Source organism: Neopelma chrysocephalum, unplaced genomic scaffold, assembly GCF_003984885.1.
Source record: "Neopelma chrysocephalum unplaced genomic scaffold, ASM398488v2 Primary Assembly neopelma1_44, whole genome shotgun sequence".
In the NCBI taxonomy this organism is placed as follows: Eukaryota; Metazoa; Chordata; class Aves; order Passeriformes; family Pipridae; genus Neopelma; species Neopelma chrysocephalum.
The window spans coordinates 15,029,196-15,049,758 of NW_020897703.1; the positions used below are offsets into that span (position 1 = coordinate 15,029,196).

The 20,563-nt window shown below is 36.9% G+C and overlaps 1 protein-coding gene across 2 annotated transcripts in view; it reads left to right on the top strand.

Annotated features, from left to right (window-relative positions):
- Window positions 1-547: 547 nt before the first annotated feature.
- LRP2 (LDL receptor related protein 2) overlaps window positions 548-20,563 on the top strand; it is a 116,676-nt gene continuing 96,660 nt past the window's right edge. For both annotated transcript variants that reach the window (XM_027678651.1, XM_027678652.1), the window contains exons 1-3: window positions 548-795; window positions 17,898-18,005; window positions 20,196-20,318. In XM_027678651.1, the coding sequence (XP_027534452.1) occupies window positions 702-795; window positions 17,898-18,005; window positions 20,196-20,318 (325 nt within the window). In that variant the 5' untranslated portion in view covers window positions 548-701. The remainder of the gene's footprint in view (window positions 796-17,897; window positions 18,006-20,195; window positions 20,319-20,563) is intronic.

The following is a 20,563-nucleotide window of genomic DNA, read 5'->3' on the forward strand; positions in this document are numbered from 1 at the left end:
CTGCACACACTGTTGGAGACTTCGAACTTGAGTAGGGTGTCTCCAGCTGATATCTTAAGAATTCACAGCCAAAGCACTTTACCAAACTGATTTCATCAGCTAAGAAAATGCAGAAGTAAGTTTCATCCCTACAGTTTTCCTTTCACAGTATTTATGTGAGGAGTACTAAATTCTTAGCTTTACTCCTGCATTGATGAGTAGATGTTGTGACATTTTTCAGAGTTATCAAAACTACTTTTCTTGTTTGGAGCATGCCTTTGGGACGCTAAAACCTGGGACATATTTCACTTGCCGTCTGCAATTCCCCGATCTACTCAAACTACTTGAGTACTCAAAATACAGTGTAGCACCAATGGACTCTGATACAAAGTCTGCAAAGTGCAGGGACTTGGAAGCATCTTGCCTATCCTGCAAAGTGTGGAAGGAGGGGCAGAGGCAGCCTGTGGCTGCAGGGCCTGGAGCAGTGCCTGATTCCCTCATGCTAGTTCCGGGGCCGCCGGGTATAAAGAGCTTTATCCAATGTCTGGAGGGTGGGAGTTTATAGAAAACGCGATGTCTCAACAGGCGAACACGCCTTTCTCCTGGAACTAGCGGGATAAGAAAAAGACACCAGGCTCCTTGTGTTGCTGCTGTGCAGATCAGCACCCCGACCCCGGAGTCGAGGAGCCAGCTTCTGAGGAAGCTGGAGCATCCCAGCCCAGATGGGACCTCACCATCGGATGGATGGAAGAGCAGCAACTGCTTGCAAACTGCTCATATTATTCACTGCATGCATAATGCGGGGCAGTTGCCAAGGTAAGCGCTATGCTCCAGACTCTCCGGAATGGGACTTGCACCGCAAGGAGCACATCCCTCTCCGGGGACTTCTATGAGAAAAAAACAAAAGTGCCTGAAAGTAGAGGGTTAACGGGCGCTGATTCAAGGAGTTCTTTCTAATAGCTAGGGAAGACAGTTGGCTCTTTCCAGGAGTCATTTGATGGAGTCGGTTTCTGTTGTGGAAAAGGAAGTAGCGCCTTAAGAATACCACAAACGCCACCGGCTCTTTACCTTCACTTTATCTTGGTTTTAAATTATCCCAGGGTGCTTTCTCTGATTGTTTTTCTGATTTGTACAAACTTTTTTTTTTCTGATTGTACAAGACAGTAACACACAAATGTGACTAAATTTGGAGGGGCAGCTCAGACATTGCAACTCCACTTTATAAACTCGCAGTTTTCCAGAGATGCAGCGGGCAGTTTTTCCTGTAGCGAGTACTGCTTACTGGCTGTGGATAAGGCAAAAAATCCCCCCACCCCAGACTTTTTGCATTTTTTCCTTGTGATCTTTGTGCCCTTCTTGCTACTGGAGTATGGGTGATTTTGCAGAGCAGAGTTCACCTGCATTCCAAGAGCTGGTTTGGTGACCACTAAAGTTGTACCTAGAGTTGTTTTTGATGAGTGCAGAGTGCACAGGCTGCGGCACTTGCACGTAGACAGGTTGGGCTGGGGGGGGGGGGGCGGGTTATGCATGGACACGCTTGTGTACGTGTGGTATATGCAGTCATTTACAGAAGGCTATAAGAAAGAAACAGATGCTTAGTCTGGAGCACAATAAGCTCCCCTCAGTCGGTCTCAGACTCAGATTTGAAGTTGAGAGAGGGAGAACTTTTTCTCTGGGCTTTACTGTTGCTAGGCGACATCGAGGAGCATGTGACGGGCAGAGCAGGCTGAGTGCTGCTCCTCTGGTACTAATCTGGCTGCTAGGGATGGAGTAGCTGTGTCCCCAAGTCCTCTCTCTGGCCTGTGGCTGCAGCCCATCTTCCTGCCTTCCCCTTCTTCCCGCAGTTTAATTGCCTTGCAGTGCCAATCAAGCCTGTCTTATTGGAGCAAGAGTGGCTGAAGTGCATTTCCTCCACCCCGTGTATTGACCTGCAGTCCTGCTGGTTCTGTGTGTCTCTGTGTATTACGTGTGTGTTCAAATTGTTAATCTGCTTTCTTTGCTCAACTCTTAGTTTAAGCTCCTTAGACAGAATCAACCAAGTAATTATACTGCAACTGCTGCTAGCAGCTCCCACTTCTGAGCAGGGAAATAAGAGATAGCTAATGTGCAGCAGGAGACCTGCAAAAACTCTGACCAAGGAGGTCACACTGGACAGAGTTAATCCTATGCACTATTATTTTACATTGGATAGAATGGAAGCTGCAGTGTAGATTAAAACTTTATTTCTTTGCTATACAGTTGCTTGTGATTGTTCAGGATGTGGCTGGTAAATGACATAACAGAATAAGCAAAGAGAAGATTTGAACTAGTATCCATAGGTAGTGGAAGTACAGAAGTTTTTTATTTTATAATGTCTCCCTGTTCCCCTGTCCCCTCCCCCTGCCTTCACAGTAGAATAACTGTTGAAATGAAGCAGTGTAAGTGATGATGCTTTTCCTTGATTTACCTAATTCTGGTTTTACTGGAATTGAACATACAGCTTATAAACTGAATAAAAATGCTGCTTCTCATTATTGCTAGCAGTACAGGGTCTGGTTCTGCAACCTTTATAAGTCTTGTTGCCTGTGGGGTAATTGTTCTCAGAAAAAATTGCTTCTGGAATCTCAAAAACTGGTTAAGTGAGGGTAGTGTCAAGCAGGAGCATCATGGGACTATGGTTAATGTTTGTTTTGAGGAATATCGAAGTGCTTCACACTCATAGTCATAAATTAGAGACAATGGATGGATGTTGTAGGTCAGCAGTTTTGCAGAGAGCAAATGAGATCATTAGGGCAACTTCACATTTGAACCATGAGTTCTTTAATGTTACTGCAAAGCATACTAGATCTACATACTCATGCAATATTCTACATAGTATCTGTTACTGGGCTCACCTTGTCTAACGTGGAAGGCCTGCTGTACTTTTTTTTGATGAGGATTTAGTACCTGTGAGTGAATTTTTTTTTTGTTAATGGTTGAACTTCAGAGGTACTGTTATTTTAATTTCTTTATAAAATCATTAATATATATAAAATAATATCTAATGATTAATAGAAATATGCTTTTCTTTATAAAAAAGAAGCTTGCTTTCTAGACACGAAGTATGAATAACATTCTTCACAAATTTAATATAGTTAGTATTTCTGTAACCAGTATAATTCAGAATACTTAAATTTCGTTCATTGCTTTTTGGTGTCCCTCAGGTCCTGATTACCTGCTTTCAACTGAGATGATGTAAATCTTCCAGAAAATAAATTTATTGGTATTAAAATCATATTAATTATTTAATAAAGGACATTGGTGTTAATTTTTGTCACAAATTCTGTTAAATTAGTGCAAGTTACAACACAGCAGCAGCATCATCTTTTCCAGACTTGCATGTACTTACACTGAAATTCTGGCTTTGCTGCAATTTATTGCAAAATACCAAATTGCTTTGTAAAGGCCAGGATTCCACTGTATTGTGTAGTTTACAATCTTTAAATTGCTGTTTGCATCTCCTCTCTTTCTGGTGAATACTTCTGAGGATCTTTTTATTTCTTTAGCATGCTTCATGTATAGAATCATACATGATAGATTCATTTTCCTTTGAATTATATGAGAACAATGATTGCTTAGCCATGCTGTGTATTTTCCTTGCTCATAATCATAATCATGGAAACTTTTGAATTCTCACTACATAAATGGAAATTTTTTTGAATCATACATTCTCTATTAAAAGGCCAGAAGATCACAGCTCGGTTGACTTCTAGTGCTTATTTTTTTGCTTCTCTTTTCAATAACTTATAGTTTATGATTTTTTTAAAGGTTTCTGTTGTTGATTTTTCTTGGGGTTTTTTTTGTTTGTTTGTTTACTTGTTTTATTTTAGGAAAGCTGATTAACTGTTCTGTATGCATCCTGGCAAAATGTGATTTGTCCAGAAACTTTGGTGTAACATGAAAGTTAGTGTACCAAATTTGATTTACGTCCTAAATCTCTGCAATGATAAATCATCAGCTTAATGCATCCCAGGCCAATATGAGTAAAATTTGTTACCATTATAAGGTCTTTGTTAGCCTGAGAATGAAGGCTATTCTAAGAATGAATGCATGTGATATGATATCTCAGAGATCACAATGAACGTTTGCACGAAGTGGGACAGGCCAGAAAGGAATAGGTATAATAAGACTCGAGTAGAGAAGAGGTACAGCAGCTCTTTCTAGAATGGCATGGAGAAACGTACTTTTCCATCAGGCATTGTAGTAGTTCAATTTCCAAATTAATAATTCAGTGGTTTTTAGGCATTGTCTTCACTCAAATCTGTTTAGTTTGTCTGTAGGATGATGTACAGTGACATTGCTGTAGGCGACAGGCCACAGTCAGCATTCATACTTCCTTGTACAGCACTGAGCACATTTAAATGACAGAGAAGCCTGTCTGTTAGATTCCACCCCTGCCAAGACCTAGTGTTTGAAGACCTTGAGTGAGACTTTCCTTGGAGACTGAGGATTTGGAAATAATGAGCAGGGAGAAAGGATGGCAAGAAAAATGAGTATAGCAATGCAGTCATACAATTGAAAGGGTATTGTGCATGACCTGTGGGCTGCAGTGTTCATAATCCTGCACAAGTGCAATTTTCTTGGTTTGTCTTGGAGATGTTCTCACAAAAAATCAGGAGCAAAAATCCCACTGAGTGTCCATCTACCTGGCTCTAAACTGGTTTATTTCTTGAGGTCTGTCAATTTAAAAGTACCTATCAGTGAAATAGTCTTCTCACATTTTAATTTATGAGTATTTCTGTGCACTAACAGGTTTGGGGGTTTTTTTTTGGTTCCTTTTAATGAATAGCCCACTTGTAGTACATCTCTTGAATTTTCTTAATAATTTACTCTTTTTCTGTATTCTATGCAGTGAAGCATATCAGGTATTTGCAAAGTAATCAGCTAAAGCAAAGAATGGAGCAAACCACAGAATTTTAGTTAAAAATTGAAAGCAGTAATTGGATCACACCTGGTTAGATTTAGGTTCTATGCCAAATGCTAGGATTACAGTAAATAATTAAGCTTACAGGAATGAAGACAAATAGAGAGAGCATCTAAGGAGATTTTAACTAAGATAAATGTATGATGTGTACGATGCTTCTATTTGCCTGTAAGACAAATCAAAACCTTCTTTCATATATTGAGCTGATTGGAAATTTGAGCAATGAAATCCTACTTTAATCCAGATTTACTTGCCATGTGTTTTGCAGGAAATGAGCAAAGATTCATTTGGGGGAAAGGTAGAATGCAATTTCATTAAAGCCTTTTAATTCTTTTCCTTTTGGGCTTCCTGGGTTGACATGAAATCGGTCATACTATTTGGAGCCTTTCCCTTCCATATACCTTCTTGCACTCTTAGATTATTGCCAGATCAAAGTCTAGTGGTATTTGGGTTTTTTTAACTTCTCATTCTTTAGCACTGAACCTGGAGGTTTTTCTGTCAATATATATATATTTTTTAAAATCTGAATACTCCTATTTTTAATTGAGCTGTAAGCAGGCACATTGTAGAGGAAGTTCAATTTATGTTTATGAATATTGGATCAAAATCTGTTTGGATCAAAATACTTATTTTTAGATCTGAGAGGTTGTGATAACTTTTCAGATAGACAAATATGTAACTTGAATCATACTGTACTATCACTTTTTTAAGCTGGAGTTGTCTCTCCTTTTCCAGAGCTCTTCTTAAAACATACTGGAACCAAATAGGACTTTGGATGCTTCAGAGGAAATTACACTTCTCTAGAAGTTGTCATTGTTGACACTGAAGGTCCCTTCTAATTAATGATTGACAGGTTTACATCTATTTAAAGAGAAGTGGATGTTTTTATTCCACTGCAGCTAATCAGTGATGATAATCAGATAATTTGCCAGTTTCTTTTTAGTAGCTTATACTGAATGTGGCAGATAAAGGACAAAGATGCTTTTGAAAGTATTTAAAATTAATGTGCTTCTTTATATAATTTCATAACAATACATTATTCTTAAAATTACTTGAGCTGTTTCTAGATGAAGGAATAATAAGTTTTCTTTTGAATCAAACTAATGTGAGTTCTTTAATTTCAAAGAAACTACCCTGAGTTGTACTGGTCTAAGACAGAAAATAGGATTCAGGAAGACTAAACATCTCTTTTAATAGCTTGGTATTGATTTAGATCAATTTTGAAGTCCACTTTATTATGATAATGTTAATTTTATTAACTAGTTTTTGCTTCCTTATCTCAGTGCACTTTTAGAACAGTTTAAGAAAATGGAGTTTAATTAGTATGCATAGAAATGCCTAATGGAATGGATAGCCTTTAGTGGATTCCTTAAGCTTTTACTGTTGGTTTCAAGGCTTTTAATGTTTTCTTTGTTTTGCAATGCTTAAAGTGGATTAGAGATCAAGGATCACTGTTACAAGTTTTGTTTTGGATTAATGAAATGACATATAAAAGTTGACTGAAATCGTCCTACTTCTATGACCTGTTCTATTTTATATTTTTAACATGAATAAGTTGCCTTTGTTTTACAATCAAGAAGTCAGATGTTCAGCAAAAGGGCACTGTTTACAGCAGCAGTGTGTCTGCCCAATTATTTTCTTGCACAAGCAGGTCGTGATACTACACCCTGCTGAGTTGAGTCAGAGAATGGGGGTCCATTCCAACTGGGACTCCCTTTGATGGGGATTACAAGGTCATTCTTTTGTGGAGCAAGAAGATTGGGGGTTTCGTTGTCTTCTGTGACATCTCTTTAAAAAAAAAAGGCATAGTCCACAAGATATCCCAGGAACTGATACATTCATTGATGTATTTAGGATCTAGGTAATGGTTTTTATCTTTATAAACCATGGTGCACATTTATCAACTCAGATAAATACACCATATAAAGTTTAGTTTATTTTGAGGAAGTATAAGACCTGCAGAACTGGAGTAGAGACATACATCAATAATCCTCCTCAGATATGTCCTGAAGAATGGGGGCAAAATTTACTACGTAAAGTTCCTATCATTCAATACCAGTGGGAGACCCCATTTAGATCTGATCAAGCCCTTGTCATACCTTGCCATCTAAGGGCACAGTTCTGAGAAGTGATGAGCCAAGTAAACAGTTCAGTGCTGCTGGAAGTAGGATGCCCCACTCTCCTTCCCTCTCTTCTCCGATGTCCCATGCCCATGTTGCTGCCAGCCTAGAGTTGTTGGTGTGTGCTTTGTGCTAGCGTACCACTGCTCATCAGACCTTCTCTGAGGTGCTTTCACTTAGAAACCTGAGGGAAAACTAAACCAGACCTAGGGAATTAGGTGATTTCCTGGTGGCTTAGTGATTTTGAACAGCATGCAGGTAGTAGTAGGGGAGTAGTTACAGGACTTCAGAAAAGAAAGAGTAAGGAAAGTGCAAGTGAAAGAAAGAGAGGTGTTGGAAAGAGGGAGAGAAAGAGACGCTGGGTTCTCCTATGATAAGTCAGTGGATTGTCTCTGCTGGCCATGCAACCATTGCTTAATGCTACTGCTAAAAACTTAAAGGCAGTGCTTGGCTGGCATGCTGGTATCAAGAGTGGTCCATCAGGGCTGTAGTGAACAAGTGTTAGCACTGCCAGAAGCCCTTTCATGAAGTTGTCTAGTGTAAACGGATGGCTTGGCTTGAGTGGGACTGCTCACATGTTCACTTTTGAGCAGGATTGTAGGGCTATTCTCAATCTGCAATGCAATAAATGAACTGGACAATAACCAAGCCCGTGGAATGCTGCTGCAGTTTTTGTTGGCCTTCTAGCTGTGTTATTAAAAATAACTTTTACTACTGCAAGGCCTAGTGGTTTTTAAAACCATTTCATATGAAAGAAACAAGCTCGAGTTTATGTCTGAAATGAGTGACAAAGTCTGTGGTATCTTCCATAAGGATATTTGAGCTGTTTGTATTACCTTTGCAGTTTTTACTTTTCTGTATGAAGTCAGCCACAGAACACACTTTAAAGCCTTGCTGAAACTGAGTGCAATACTTTTAAATTTGTAGGCCTATTTAACTTTATCTAATAGGAGACTTAAATCCTAAGAAATTTCATAAGGCAGTAGAGGGAGAGAGAGAGACCCAAATTACCACCCTGCTAAATGAAAAATCTTGTCATTAAAAATTCTGTATGGAGACACTGACTCTCTGGCCAGCAATATAACAGGTGTGGTTGTAATCTTCTAGCAGGAGTTGTGAAAGACTGATGGAAAAACTATTGCTATGAGGAAGGGATTACAATTTCAAGGCTGCAGACCTGTAGGCAAATGCCTGCAGTTCTCTGAGCAATGTTATTTGTATGTTGTGCGCTACCACTGCCATACTTGGGAGACAATGTATGCCTCTCCTGTTGTTTTATGTGCTTCCTTCTGGATATAAGGACATAATGGGCAGTAGACAGTGTGTAGTAGTTGTATGTTCTTGTGTTTCCAGGGACGTGGCAAGTGTAGGGCTTATGGAACTACACAAGCTAGAACAGTTCTTCCCTATTATTCACCTCTGTGCCTGGAATGCTGCTTAGCATAGCTAGCTAATATAATGAAGGCAATTACTTAAAATATTATGCCTAGCAGCCACCAATGAGGGAAAGTAACAGCAGAATCAAGCATCCTTAAAAAAATCCAAATGGATGAGTAAATCTGACAGAGAGTTTGGGTGGTTAGAGAAGATCTAACTAAAATGCTTCCATTGGTGTTGACGGGAAGAGTAATGTTTCAGTGGGAGATGGTATTTCTTGTATCTGTCCTCCTTTGATGAATTAAAGGATTTTGTCATTTTAATGTGACACTTTCATTAATATTACTATTTGTGTAAAAGGATTTTTAAAGTTATTTTAAAATACAAAACTGTAAAGAAAATATACTACACTTAGAAATGAAATAGGCAAAGGATGATTTAGTTATTACTGTTCATTTTCAGGTCCATTAAGATAAAGCTGCATTTTGTGTGAGCATACTGGACAACAGTGTTGTTTCAGTTCAGGTGATCCTGACAGGGGGTTTGGAACTAGACGATCTTTAATGTCCCTTCCAACCCAAACCATTCTGTGATTCTATGATTGTTCATTTACTCAGGGCTGCCTTAGCATATGGAATTTCCTTTTCAGGAAGCTTGATAAGGAGTGATCAGCCATTCGCTGCGAGCTGAAACAGAGTCACTACTGTATAAGGGAGAAATGTGAAGTGACAACGCATCCAAAGAAATATATGTAGTTCCCAATGTCATGGGCAGTAGTAAGCAGCATTAGAATGTCTATCTAGGCACACTAGATGCTTACAGTATGTAGTTTATCTGTTTACTATACTGAAACATCAGTTCTGCTTTTTTGAAAATGTTCTCAGATGTTTAGCTTGCAACAAGTAACAGTCGCAATTTTTGAAGTGCAAAATGATGACTAGTGCCCTGTAAAGCTTTGGGACACAACTTAAATTGTCTTTTTTTAAAATCTAGAATCCTACTAATATGTTGGTGAAGAATTTTGTTGTGGATATATGTTCTGTGGTGGGAAGACAGAAATAGCTTTCATTTTATGTGCTTACTGTGTTTTATTATCTGTAAAGGAAAGTGGTTTCTTTTTTGCATGACAAGTTTCATTTTTCATTGAATAACTTGTGATATAATATTATAGTAAGGCTTATGATTTGGTAAAGAGCTATATGTTGCATAGCAATTTTCATTCTAGCAATGATAAATCAAAGAAATACAAAAAACTACACAATTTCGCTGTCATAAACTGCATTGGAAGGCTCTTACTGAGGGGAATTCTTACTGCTGCAATGACTCATCAGATTTCAGGAGTGCATGACTGAATTGAATGCAGGTCCTCATCTCAGCATGGGGTCTAATTTGGAGAAAAAACAGCACACTGGTTGGAAAATTTACTTAAAAAAACTGTACAGCTCTCAAAATGAGTAGAACTTCCTGAGAGGTTTACCTGCATCTATTGGACTTTCTTAGTGATATGTACTGTACATGTTCTCTTTAAATCGTTTAAGCACTTTTTTTTCTATTTCCACACACTGTAGTTGTAAATACTTCCTAGTCTTGAAGATTTTCCTTGTTTGGTCATATTCCCCCCCTCCTTGTGTTACCCAATTGTTATTCTACAGCAGCCTTGGGCCATTTACAAGATTCATTCTTATGAAAATGCTTGGGATGCTTCCTTCTGTGAGTAACTGAGGGTGTCTTTATTTCTACTGTGTTTGCTTGTTCTTCTTCCTTTGTATGTCATTTGGTCAATTAGAACAGATTTTTGCGTATTTAATGTGCCATTCATAAAAAAGAAGCTTCTGCGATTTAGGAGAGCTCCTACAGTGTATGCTTCCCTAGAGATCACAGGGCTTGCTTCACTTAGGCAGCTAACAAAATCACAACTGATTTGTGTGGATTAAGACACCTAATGCCAAGACAACTGGTTGAGGCTATCCAATTTAGTGCAGAACATGTTCTTTACATGTAATGTGTCCAAAATACATTTTTGTATTGAGAAAGCTACTGGAGGTACTGGTTCTCTTGAATTTGGCCATACAGATAATGCCTTTACTAAATTCTCTAAGAAAGGAGTATAAATAGGTTTTATTAGTCTCATCCTGGAAAATACTTATATAAAGTTGAGATTAAAGAACGTGTCCAAAATAAATTAATGGCTGATCCTCGGTTATCACTGAAGTACAAGAAATTTGACAGTGACTTAAATGGAAGAAGGAACCTGGTCTGTTCTGTATACTTTATCAGTAGAAAGGAGTACCACCTCCTGTCTATTAGAATTAGCCCTTGCTTAAAGGGATTATTTCTCATTCCTGCCTTGTTCTAGGACTAAGAAAATAGTAATAGTTTATTTTTCACTTTAAAAAAGTGTGTGAGTTGAAGCAAGATTATAAAGGACCTTAATTTTTATTGATTTGCTTATAGTACCGTAGGATGTAAAAGATACATAGTATGAATATGTTCTGTTTGTGAGCATGTATGATAAATAAACTCTCATGGTTTTAAATTTAAGAAGTTTATTTTGTTTACTTTTAGGATCAGTGTGAATAATTTTAAAATATTAAATATCTTAACTTTTTTTTACTTTTTACAGAATGATTGGTTTTAAAGTGATAATGTAGAAACCATACTTATTTTGTTCTGAGTACCAGAGTTTTAAGAAAAAAAAAATTAAACCTGAGATTTTTTTTCCCTAAGAGGTCCATATGTGGTTTATCAAAAAATTAGGAGCATTTTTTCTTTATTATTAGTTCAGGCTTATACTTTAAAAAAATAAAATTGAGTAGATTTGTTCAAAAATAATTAATAAACCATTTCTATTTTTATCAGGCTGTTTACAGTTGTTGCTTTTTCAATTAATAAAGATGAAGTAAGGCAGAGAGCGCGAGGATTATGAATATCTTTAACGTTGCTAGGAGGCATTTACAGTGTCATTCCTTTGAACTTGTTGTCTACAGGAGACTTGGACTCTTTTTATTTTGCAGGAAAGCTTTCCTGCTTAGTTTCAGTAGGTTAAAATCCTGAATTTCTTTAATTCTTGGATTTATGTTGAGGCATTAGCAGAAATTAATCTATATCCCTTTTATAACTGTATTATCTGAAAACAAATAGTTTAACATAAAGTACGCTAATTTAAAGTATTTTTATGAAAGATTTTGCATGTGAGCATTACTAAAATGAGATTTGATGCTTTAGTTTTAACAATGGCTTTAATTGACAAGTATCTGTATGTGCAACATGCAGACACAAAGCATAGACTATAATGTAGATTTTGCTGGGTTTTTTTACTGCTTGGCAAGTAAAGGGAAACTGTATAAATCTGCTGATGCTGCTATGAAACGTGGTATTTCTAAGTCCATATTGAAAGACAATATTTTCACTTTTGGTCTTGAATTTTAAGGTGCTTTTTATTATAAATCAGTAATTTAAAATGTTGGATCTTGCCTATCAGAGTAGAACCCATTTATTACAGCTTCTGATACCTGTCATTCTGCTGAACACAGAATGTGGTTTACTCAAAACTAAGTCTAGCTAGTGTCCGTGAAGAACCAGATCTGTTGCTTCAAGTTCTGTCCTTTATCATTTCCACCACTGCCCCCTGACTCCCACCCCCAAATAATCTGAAATGTGCCTTTTTTCTTGTACGGTCTAATAAATGTACCAGCAACACAGAGTGTGCTTCTCATGTATGGTGCCTTTCTGGAGTGCTAACAGAGGGACAATAGAATATGACTGTGTGTTGGTGAGGGGACGAACAGGGCCATTTGGCCTCTTGACATTGGGGCACCCAGGTGAGTTCGAGAGTCTGTCATCTTTATGCTGCAAACTGTCTGGGTATGGCCCTTCTTTTCATTACGTCGTTGTACAGCGCAAGGCACAAAGAGTTCTTGAGCATGTAGATACTCTTTTACTAATAATAATCTCATTATATGCAACTGGATGACAATTCAGTAAAATAAATCTTACACTTCCCTATCAACATTGTATTTCTGTCTCTCTGGCACTGCAGGTATTCTGCTATAGATTGTCCCTTGACTAGTCCCCTGTCTGCCTATTGATCTGTATACTAAGATCTTGCAGCCATGTGAAGTGGGTGCAGACACACATTTGTACTGCCTTTTTGTTGATATTGTCAGTTAAAATTATTTGTCGAATATAATCTAGTTTAGAGACACATAGATACAAAAGACATTTTGTGTTGCAAGGTTTTGAAGACTGCAGATAAATCTTCTACTGCTCTCTGTAATAGCTATAAATGCTTATGTGGTCTGTTTTTTTGTAAATTGGAATAGTTTGTATTAAATATAATGAAGTATGAAGAGTGGAGAAAGAATGAAGGTTAAATATTGTCTCAAGGTATATGAAATTTAGCATAATTTTATCAGACTGTTTTTTCTTATATTTTAAATAATATTTGTTCATTTGCCTATTGTAATTGCTAGCAGAATACTGCTTTTCAGTATCATAGGATATTATACAATAATAAGCTAAAGTTTTTCCTAAACTATGAGTTTTGTTTCTTTCTCCATTAGTGTGGGGGAACAGAGATGGAATTTACAGAGGTTCAGCTTCCCCTCCCTGAGCATTCCAAACACTTGTGCTGTTTGGCATGTAATTAAGCAAGGCAAAAATATGATATCAAAGTGTATGGAGGGTGATTCTCCAGGATTCTTTTACCTGCAAGGCCACTGGAATGGGCTGCTCTGTTTGGGGGCCGAATGGGAGCAGAGAATACTCTTAGTTGGAAGACAGAAAGGGAGAAAAGAGAGCTTGTCACTTATTTTTCTCACTTACTTTTCTTTTTGTGAATTTTATGTGGAAGAGGTTTGTAATGCCCAGTTTGTTTGCATTTACTTGTTGAAAACCTGAAGATGTATTAAAAGTAGAAAAGTTCAATTGAAAAGATATTGCCTTGAAGAACATCACTCTTTTAAATTAAAAAAAAAAAATCTGTTGAGGAAGTTGATTCCTAAAGTGTAAAGTAATTGCAGCAGTGTAAGTTTGATTTTTGAGTGGACAGTTTGAGAGTGGTACAATCTACCCTGGGCTTAATACATTCCTCATTACTTTAAATCCTTCGTTCAGGCTTAACTGTTAAAGAAGTGTTAGCAGTTCTCAAAGGTATTGTGAGTACAAGGAAGGGAGAACGAATGAGGGGGTTTGGCCTATTCTGTGGAGTCAGAGTGAACAGTCATGACCCTTAATCTGTGGATGACAAATGTAATTCAAAAGATTTGTAGTCAGAGTTAAAAGTGTGAGGGACTTCAGGGTTGAATGGGCAGGTAGAAAATGTGTGAAAAGAATAGAAAGGACTAGAACTGTTCAGGAAGGAACTGCAGAGTCTAAAGTAATGCAGAGTGGCAAAGAGTAAGGCTGTATTGGTTTCTACTGTAAGTCAAACATAACATTCCGATTTTGATACAAGATGATTGAATTTAAGATTTAATTCTCAAACTAAATATTTCTACAGAAACATTGGCACAAATGAAGCCCTGTGAAGGTTGAGAGGGTGTAGTGGACTGCCTTCCTATTGAAGACTGGGTTAGAGCATTGTGCTGTGAAATGTATGAAGCTATTAACCTCTCTCTCTTCTGCTTGAGTTCCCTATGACTTTGAGTTCCCTGTGACTTTGAGTAACATTCATTAGTGTTGTAAAGGTTGACTGTCATCCTCTAATGGCAGTGGGGTTTGTCTTAGGCAGTGGTTTACCATAGGATACTTCATTCATATGCAGGCAGCAATTGTTGCAGAACAGAAGGTGAATAGTGCTTGTATTGCATTATTTCCTTTGGTAAAAGATGCATTTACTTTTAATAAATTAAAAATTAAAAAGATATTTTATTTAGTTTGTGTTTTGTTCAATCTTTGCTCTGGCAAAATCGCTATCATGTTGCTTTATTCCAGTGGAAAATGACTACCTGACATAATCTTTGTTCAAGCAGCTTTCCCAGAGCCAGTAATGTAAGACCTTGTTTTACCTCAGCAACTTCTGAATCTTAAACATCCACTCAGAATCTCTTACAGAAGAATCCCAGACACAGAGAACAATGGAAAGTCTAGTGACACAGCGTAGGAAGAAGTTTAGAAATAGGGCTTTGGGCTGTATTTTTGCAGTGATGCTTCTGATCTTTGGTTTGCATTTTTCAGTATTAGACTGGCTTATATTAAATATTATATATTTGTTATAGCCTTGATGTCTTCCTGAATATCGAGCAGTTGAAACAGATCTTACCTTTCCAAATTATTTTTGTTAATGCCCAGAGATTCTTCATATATATTCTGGTGTGATTCCTAAGGTCTGCCATGCATTTTAGCCTGTATTTTACTAGTGCTTTAATCACAGTGAGAATTATGGTAATAGTAGAGCAACACCAAAAATTCAGTCATTTCTGAAATTCAAACTTTCAAAAATCACTCAAAATCTTTTCTAATAGCAAATTTTAAGCATGACAGTGAAGACTGATTATTTTATTGCTTGTTTTTAAACTCGGTGGTTATTTCCTCCATCAGTCTTGCTAACAGGATTCTGTTTGCTTAAAAGAAGTGTCTGGTTTTATCAGCATTTGTCAGAGTAAATGTGAATTTCCATGTAAATTAGGTCATTAGTATTAATTTTTATCAATATTTGACTGATTAATGAGCTGTCTTACCATTAAAAAAAAACACAAAAACTCTTATGAAAAGGAAAACCTTAAAAAAAATTACTAATGACTAAATCGAGTGACTTGAGGCTTCAAATAACGTCCATAAACAAGCTAATATCCCTTGTCTTCTGACAGTCCCCACTCTTGCTGAAACCCAGGTGCTGCAGGCTCACATTGCATAGCATATACCAAACCTGATTATTGCTGACATGGTTATTTTTCTTTCATTCTGGGTATTTCTCCTGGGTATTTGTAGGAGTAATTTTGTAATCATGCATTCTTCTCCTGATTACTTTCTCCTTTATCAAAGTTAGAATTGTTTTTGACCTCAGTTGAAGCATAAGCTTTTTAGAACCTTTGTGAGAAGTGTCCTTGATATTTTTACTTCTTTCATATTATTTGTTTTCAAAGATTATCTCTTTAATGAATTTACTTAATTATCTGCTATGTCATTTTCTTTGTTCTGAAGATAATATAAAACAGTGGTAAGTATCAGTCTTTCATATTTTTATAGGTATTTCAGAGCTCTTTGCCTTCAGTTATAAGTAAGCATAGAAGATAACACTGTAGAGCCTAATGCCATAATTAAATGAGTTATAACAGTTCTGCTGAAGAATTGTATAAATGGACATTGATACAGCACTTACTGTATGTAGGTGTGAGCAACTTAAACTATGATTCTGCAAAGTATTACATAGTGTAGCAGAACTGTGTGATTCTCAGGTTTTGTGTTAAACATTCACGTACCATTTCTCATACTGTACAAAGACTGCTGTGTTTATAATGCTTTTAAAAAAGTTTATCAGTGTTATCTTCTCATTTTAATCACTAGAAGGGTATGTTTAACTACAGGAACCTAATGCAAGATAGGCAAAATAAATTGCCAGTGTTGTACATAGTGCTTGAATTTTTTTTAGCTAATTATTATTTAGAAATAATGTACAAATTACCCATATTGATTGCTTATAAGCATGTGTTTAATTAAAAATTCTAATCATATGGATGCAGATTTAATTCTCTATTGTAACTTCTTAAGTAAGTGACTATGAATATTCCAGTAGTTTTGAAAACAATAATATATTAAATATACGAGCAGATTTAGTGTTTGCTTTGCTTAGTAATTGCAATTGATAAATGGTGGTTTATGTGTTGTGTTTATTAGAGCTTTAACTGCTAATCTTATATGAAAATATTGCCTTGTAGGGCAAAATTCAGGGAGAGGGCCTGGGATTCCAGAGTGAACTTGTACATTCCTTCAGGGCATTTTTGCAAGGGAGGTTGTTGTGTTTTAAAGGTAGTTGATAAGAGACCTGCACCACCAACCCCAGACCTGCACCACCAACCACCATCATGCATTAGTCTATAGAAGGTATTTGGGTGAACATACTCCTGTACCACTCCGTACCACCATTTATCCAAGTGAAATTTTTGACCATTTGCAGGATACATTATAAATCAGGATGTCACTACCAGACAATCAGATTTGAACATTCCTTGCATAAAGTAGCTTGCCTATATCCCTTAGGAATACATCACTTAACTGTGTTTATGTGACAGTGTTGATATGCCTGGTTTTACATGAAAGTTAGGGTAGCGTGTTATTTATGTCATCACAGATTCATGAAGTAGGTGGTTGTGCTTTATATATACTGAGGTTATCTTCTCTGGACAAATCACTCAGAATAATTGAAAGATGTAGTTTTATCTTATGGCTGTTAATTAAGTCAGGAAACAGGACTTTTTTTCTTCAGAGTTGGACTTTGCTACTACCTCAGGTTTTTTCAGTGTTCCCTTCTCTGAGGTGCTGACAACAGATTAACATAAAACAGAGCGCTGTTGAACCTAATTATGTTATAGCTCATTGTTTTGGGGACCTATAAAACTGTTCACTCCCTTTTTATGAGGCCATAGTCACAATGAAAGGCCATAAACAGTGCCTTTTCTCTTTCCTATGGGACTGGAGATTTCATTAGTTGACTAATAAAGGCCTGATCAGCTGCATTTACACCTGGGAATGAATGCTTCTTTATCAGGTCTTAATCCTTAGTAGGTCAAGCAGGAGGGAATGACAGCAGGACAGCTTTTGATCAGCCATAAATGGCTGAAAGCTTACTTTTTAAAAAATTATTTACTATTCAAATCTTGACTGGAGACATGCTTCCTTGTACTTCAGAGAAAAGATTTTAAATATGTGGACATTGTTAAAAAACAAAACAAACCTGAGATCTTTCTACACTTTCAAGCATTTACTTCTGAAACAAGATTTCCACATTAGCTAAAGGGATTATTATTATTATTATTATTTATAAATCCTCATAGACTTTAGAGACCGCTAATGTTTAACATGTTTAGTCCTTAGAAATATCGTGCAAAATGATGCCTTACCTTTATTTAAAGTCTGTATTGCTTGGGAATTTAACATTGATACATTCCTGCTAAATATGTTTCTGTAGTGTAGGTGCTCCTCTGAGAGTTGTTTAGGTTAATTTTCCTTTTTTAAAACTGTTTTTGTTTTGTTTGTATAATATACAAATATAAAAATTATTGAAATTTTCTAACAATTTAGTTGGGAATGTCCTGTAATGTTTAGGGATGGTTATTTACTTTTTTTGTTTGACTGGGTGTATAGAGATCTTTTTTATCTATGTACTTTTTAATATTTTTTGTATTATTGTAATATCATTTCCTCTCCTTTCTGTGCCACGAGGCAATGGATAGATTATAGTTGTTTAACAGGAATGAACTTCACTGTCTCTGTTTGTGTGCCTGTACTGCTAACCTGCTTGTTACTGTGTTTTACCACAGGATGTGAGCGGGGGCAGTTTCGCTGTGGGAATGGCCGCTGTATTCCGGCAGATTGGAGGTGTGATGGGGCCAGAGACTGCTCGGATGACACAGATGAAGCTGGTTGCCGTAAGTGAAACAAATACAGAGCAACTTTTTTGTAATATAATTAATAAGATCCCAATGTACATGGGGTGCATGAATGAATATTGAAGAGGGAGAAAACTCGTTGTCTTGAGATACTGCAGAATCTCTTTGAGTCATATTTAATGAGTTTATTTGCTTTGGTAGTCAGAAAATCAAGTAGTGCTCAGCTTCTAACATGACTTAATCTTTTCTTAAAAATCTAACTGTCCAATAATGCAATTTCATTTTGTGACTAATGTTCTAAGTAGATGTAGAAATGTATTGTATTCTATTACTGCAGTAATCCTGAATATTGCATGTGTACACAGCTGTATCAGCATCACTTGTGGTCCAAATCTTTGGATTTTTCAAGCCCTGGAAAACAAACTCTGCCTACTGCACTTAAAGTAGAATTGTGCTTAGCTGTCTAGAGTTGGCTGTGCTGTGCCAGCAGCTCAGGGACAATTCATATGGACTGTAACATGCATGCACAAAGATTCTCTCAAGCTAAATTGAAAAGCTGTGAAGATGAAGAATTTCCTTCCACAGTCTGTTTTCAGGAACTCACTTGCATTTTACCTTCTTGGATACAGTATTTTTTGAGGTCTTGTGGGTTGGTGGAGTTATCAGCCAGTTTTTGCCCCTCAGCTGATGGGGAGTGAGGAAGACTAATTTATGTCAGTTCTTTTCACATTGTATTATTTTTTTGCTGCTTGACCCATATAATAATTGGAGGTCATTGGCATTGCTTGGCAGTCTGATTTGTTGCATAGCACTTTAGTTAGCTCAAAAAAAGCAGTGCAGTTCTGGGTGAAGAATGCTTTTAAACTGGCAAAACAAAATGGTGTTGTCCTATAGCTATTTTTTTTTCTTTCTAGCTGTTTCAACTAGACATAATATTATGTTTCAACTTAGTTCTGAACTGCAACTGAAAAGAAGTCACTGGGCTTTGAAAAAGGAGTGGGTAAAATTCATCTTGACTTTGTGAAAGATAAAAAAAAAACAACCCCCAAAAACCCAACAAAAATCAGGACCCTTCATTTGTCATAGTTGTAAACATGAAAATTTTCTCATTTTAATACATGTGATGAATTAGGAAGACAAAAATTAAACTTTTCAATTTTTTTCAGTTAATTGTACTTCTAAAAACAGTATGTTAATGTGCCATAGGTAGTAGGGCACATCAAGTGTAGCAAGATAGTTTTAAACTGTTTAAAACTGGTCTGAGATTAAAATCATATTAGAAGATTATTCCTTGGTTCCCAAAGCAGGAATTAAAAAATATGCAAGAAGTATATGTCTAGTATGTGATCTATTTTATCCCTCCAATTAGTTTACCTCTAATGTTATTTCGTTCTTTGCAACTCTAAATCTACAAATTTTTTCCCCTGATGCTTTGGTTACGTTGCAAGTTGTGCTTACGCATCATCCCATGAGCACAAAGTGTTTCTAGTTGACCTTGCACGACTGCAAAAACATGATACGGAGAAAAAGAGATGGTTAAGACCAGGGTCCTGTCTACTGGACTGTGTTGTGCTAGTGATTCTTCTCAGGAATATTAACCAGGGATAGAATAAGCTGTAATACAGTTTCAAACATTTATTTTGATCTTTCTCTTTGATGGGTTCCTTGTTGTTTGTCTATTTGAAAAGTACAGGGTGGAGCTGGGACAATAATTCAGATTGTTCTGACCTGGCCCTCACTCTTTCCTCATGAATTCACAGGGAAGAATCACAAGCTTATCTTGGAAGGCCTTCTTCCTACCAGGGATAGAGCACCTGAGGTGGAGTGACAGCAATTGAACAGACCCGTGTGAGACTAGGGAGGCTAGTGTGACTCCATAGATTACTGGAAAATAAGGTCCTCTGCTGGAGGGCAGTTCAGAACCTGAACCTCTTTGGGGCCTGTCCTCTAGAGGAGCCTGGGTTTCTAGGAGAGGATATAAAGCTGAACATTCCTGTGCAGGAGTTCACTAAGCTGAGTTTTGCCTTTGAGCATCCTTTTGCTGGTCCCCTTTCCCCTCTCGGGTCTGTCTGTTTTCTTTGATCTGTTAAACGCTTCATGTGTTTTGTGGAACTTAAAGTTCATCAACACTTGAGCCTTAAGCCTTCTTTTCCCTTATGTAATTGTTTTCTCTGAAAGTGCTTTCCTAGGTGTCTGTGAAATGACAGTTTTTTTCTTTGCTTACACCAGCCCAACCTACCTGTGAGGGAAATCAGTTCCAGTGTCAGACTGATGGCGAATGTATTCCACAGTCATGGGTTTGTGATGATGAGGAAGACTGTGAAGATGGCTCAGATGAGCATCAACAATGTCGTAAGTATTTTAAGTTTAATGTTATACTAGCTTTGTGAAATAAGATAATTTACACAGCACCACATTGAGAGCATACACAAACAAGCCTCCTGTAAGTACTGAAGAGTCTCTCTAAAGTGTTTCTAGCAATTAAATAATCTGAAGTCTGAAGTAGATAGAATACAGAAAATATGTCCAAAAAGACACCTCCAGATATTGAAATCTGAAATTTACTGATGTTTCAGTTAATTAAAAAAACCCCCACA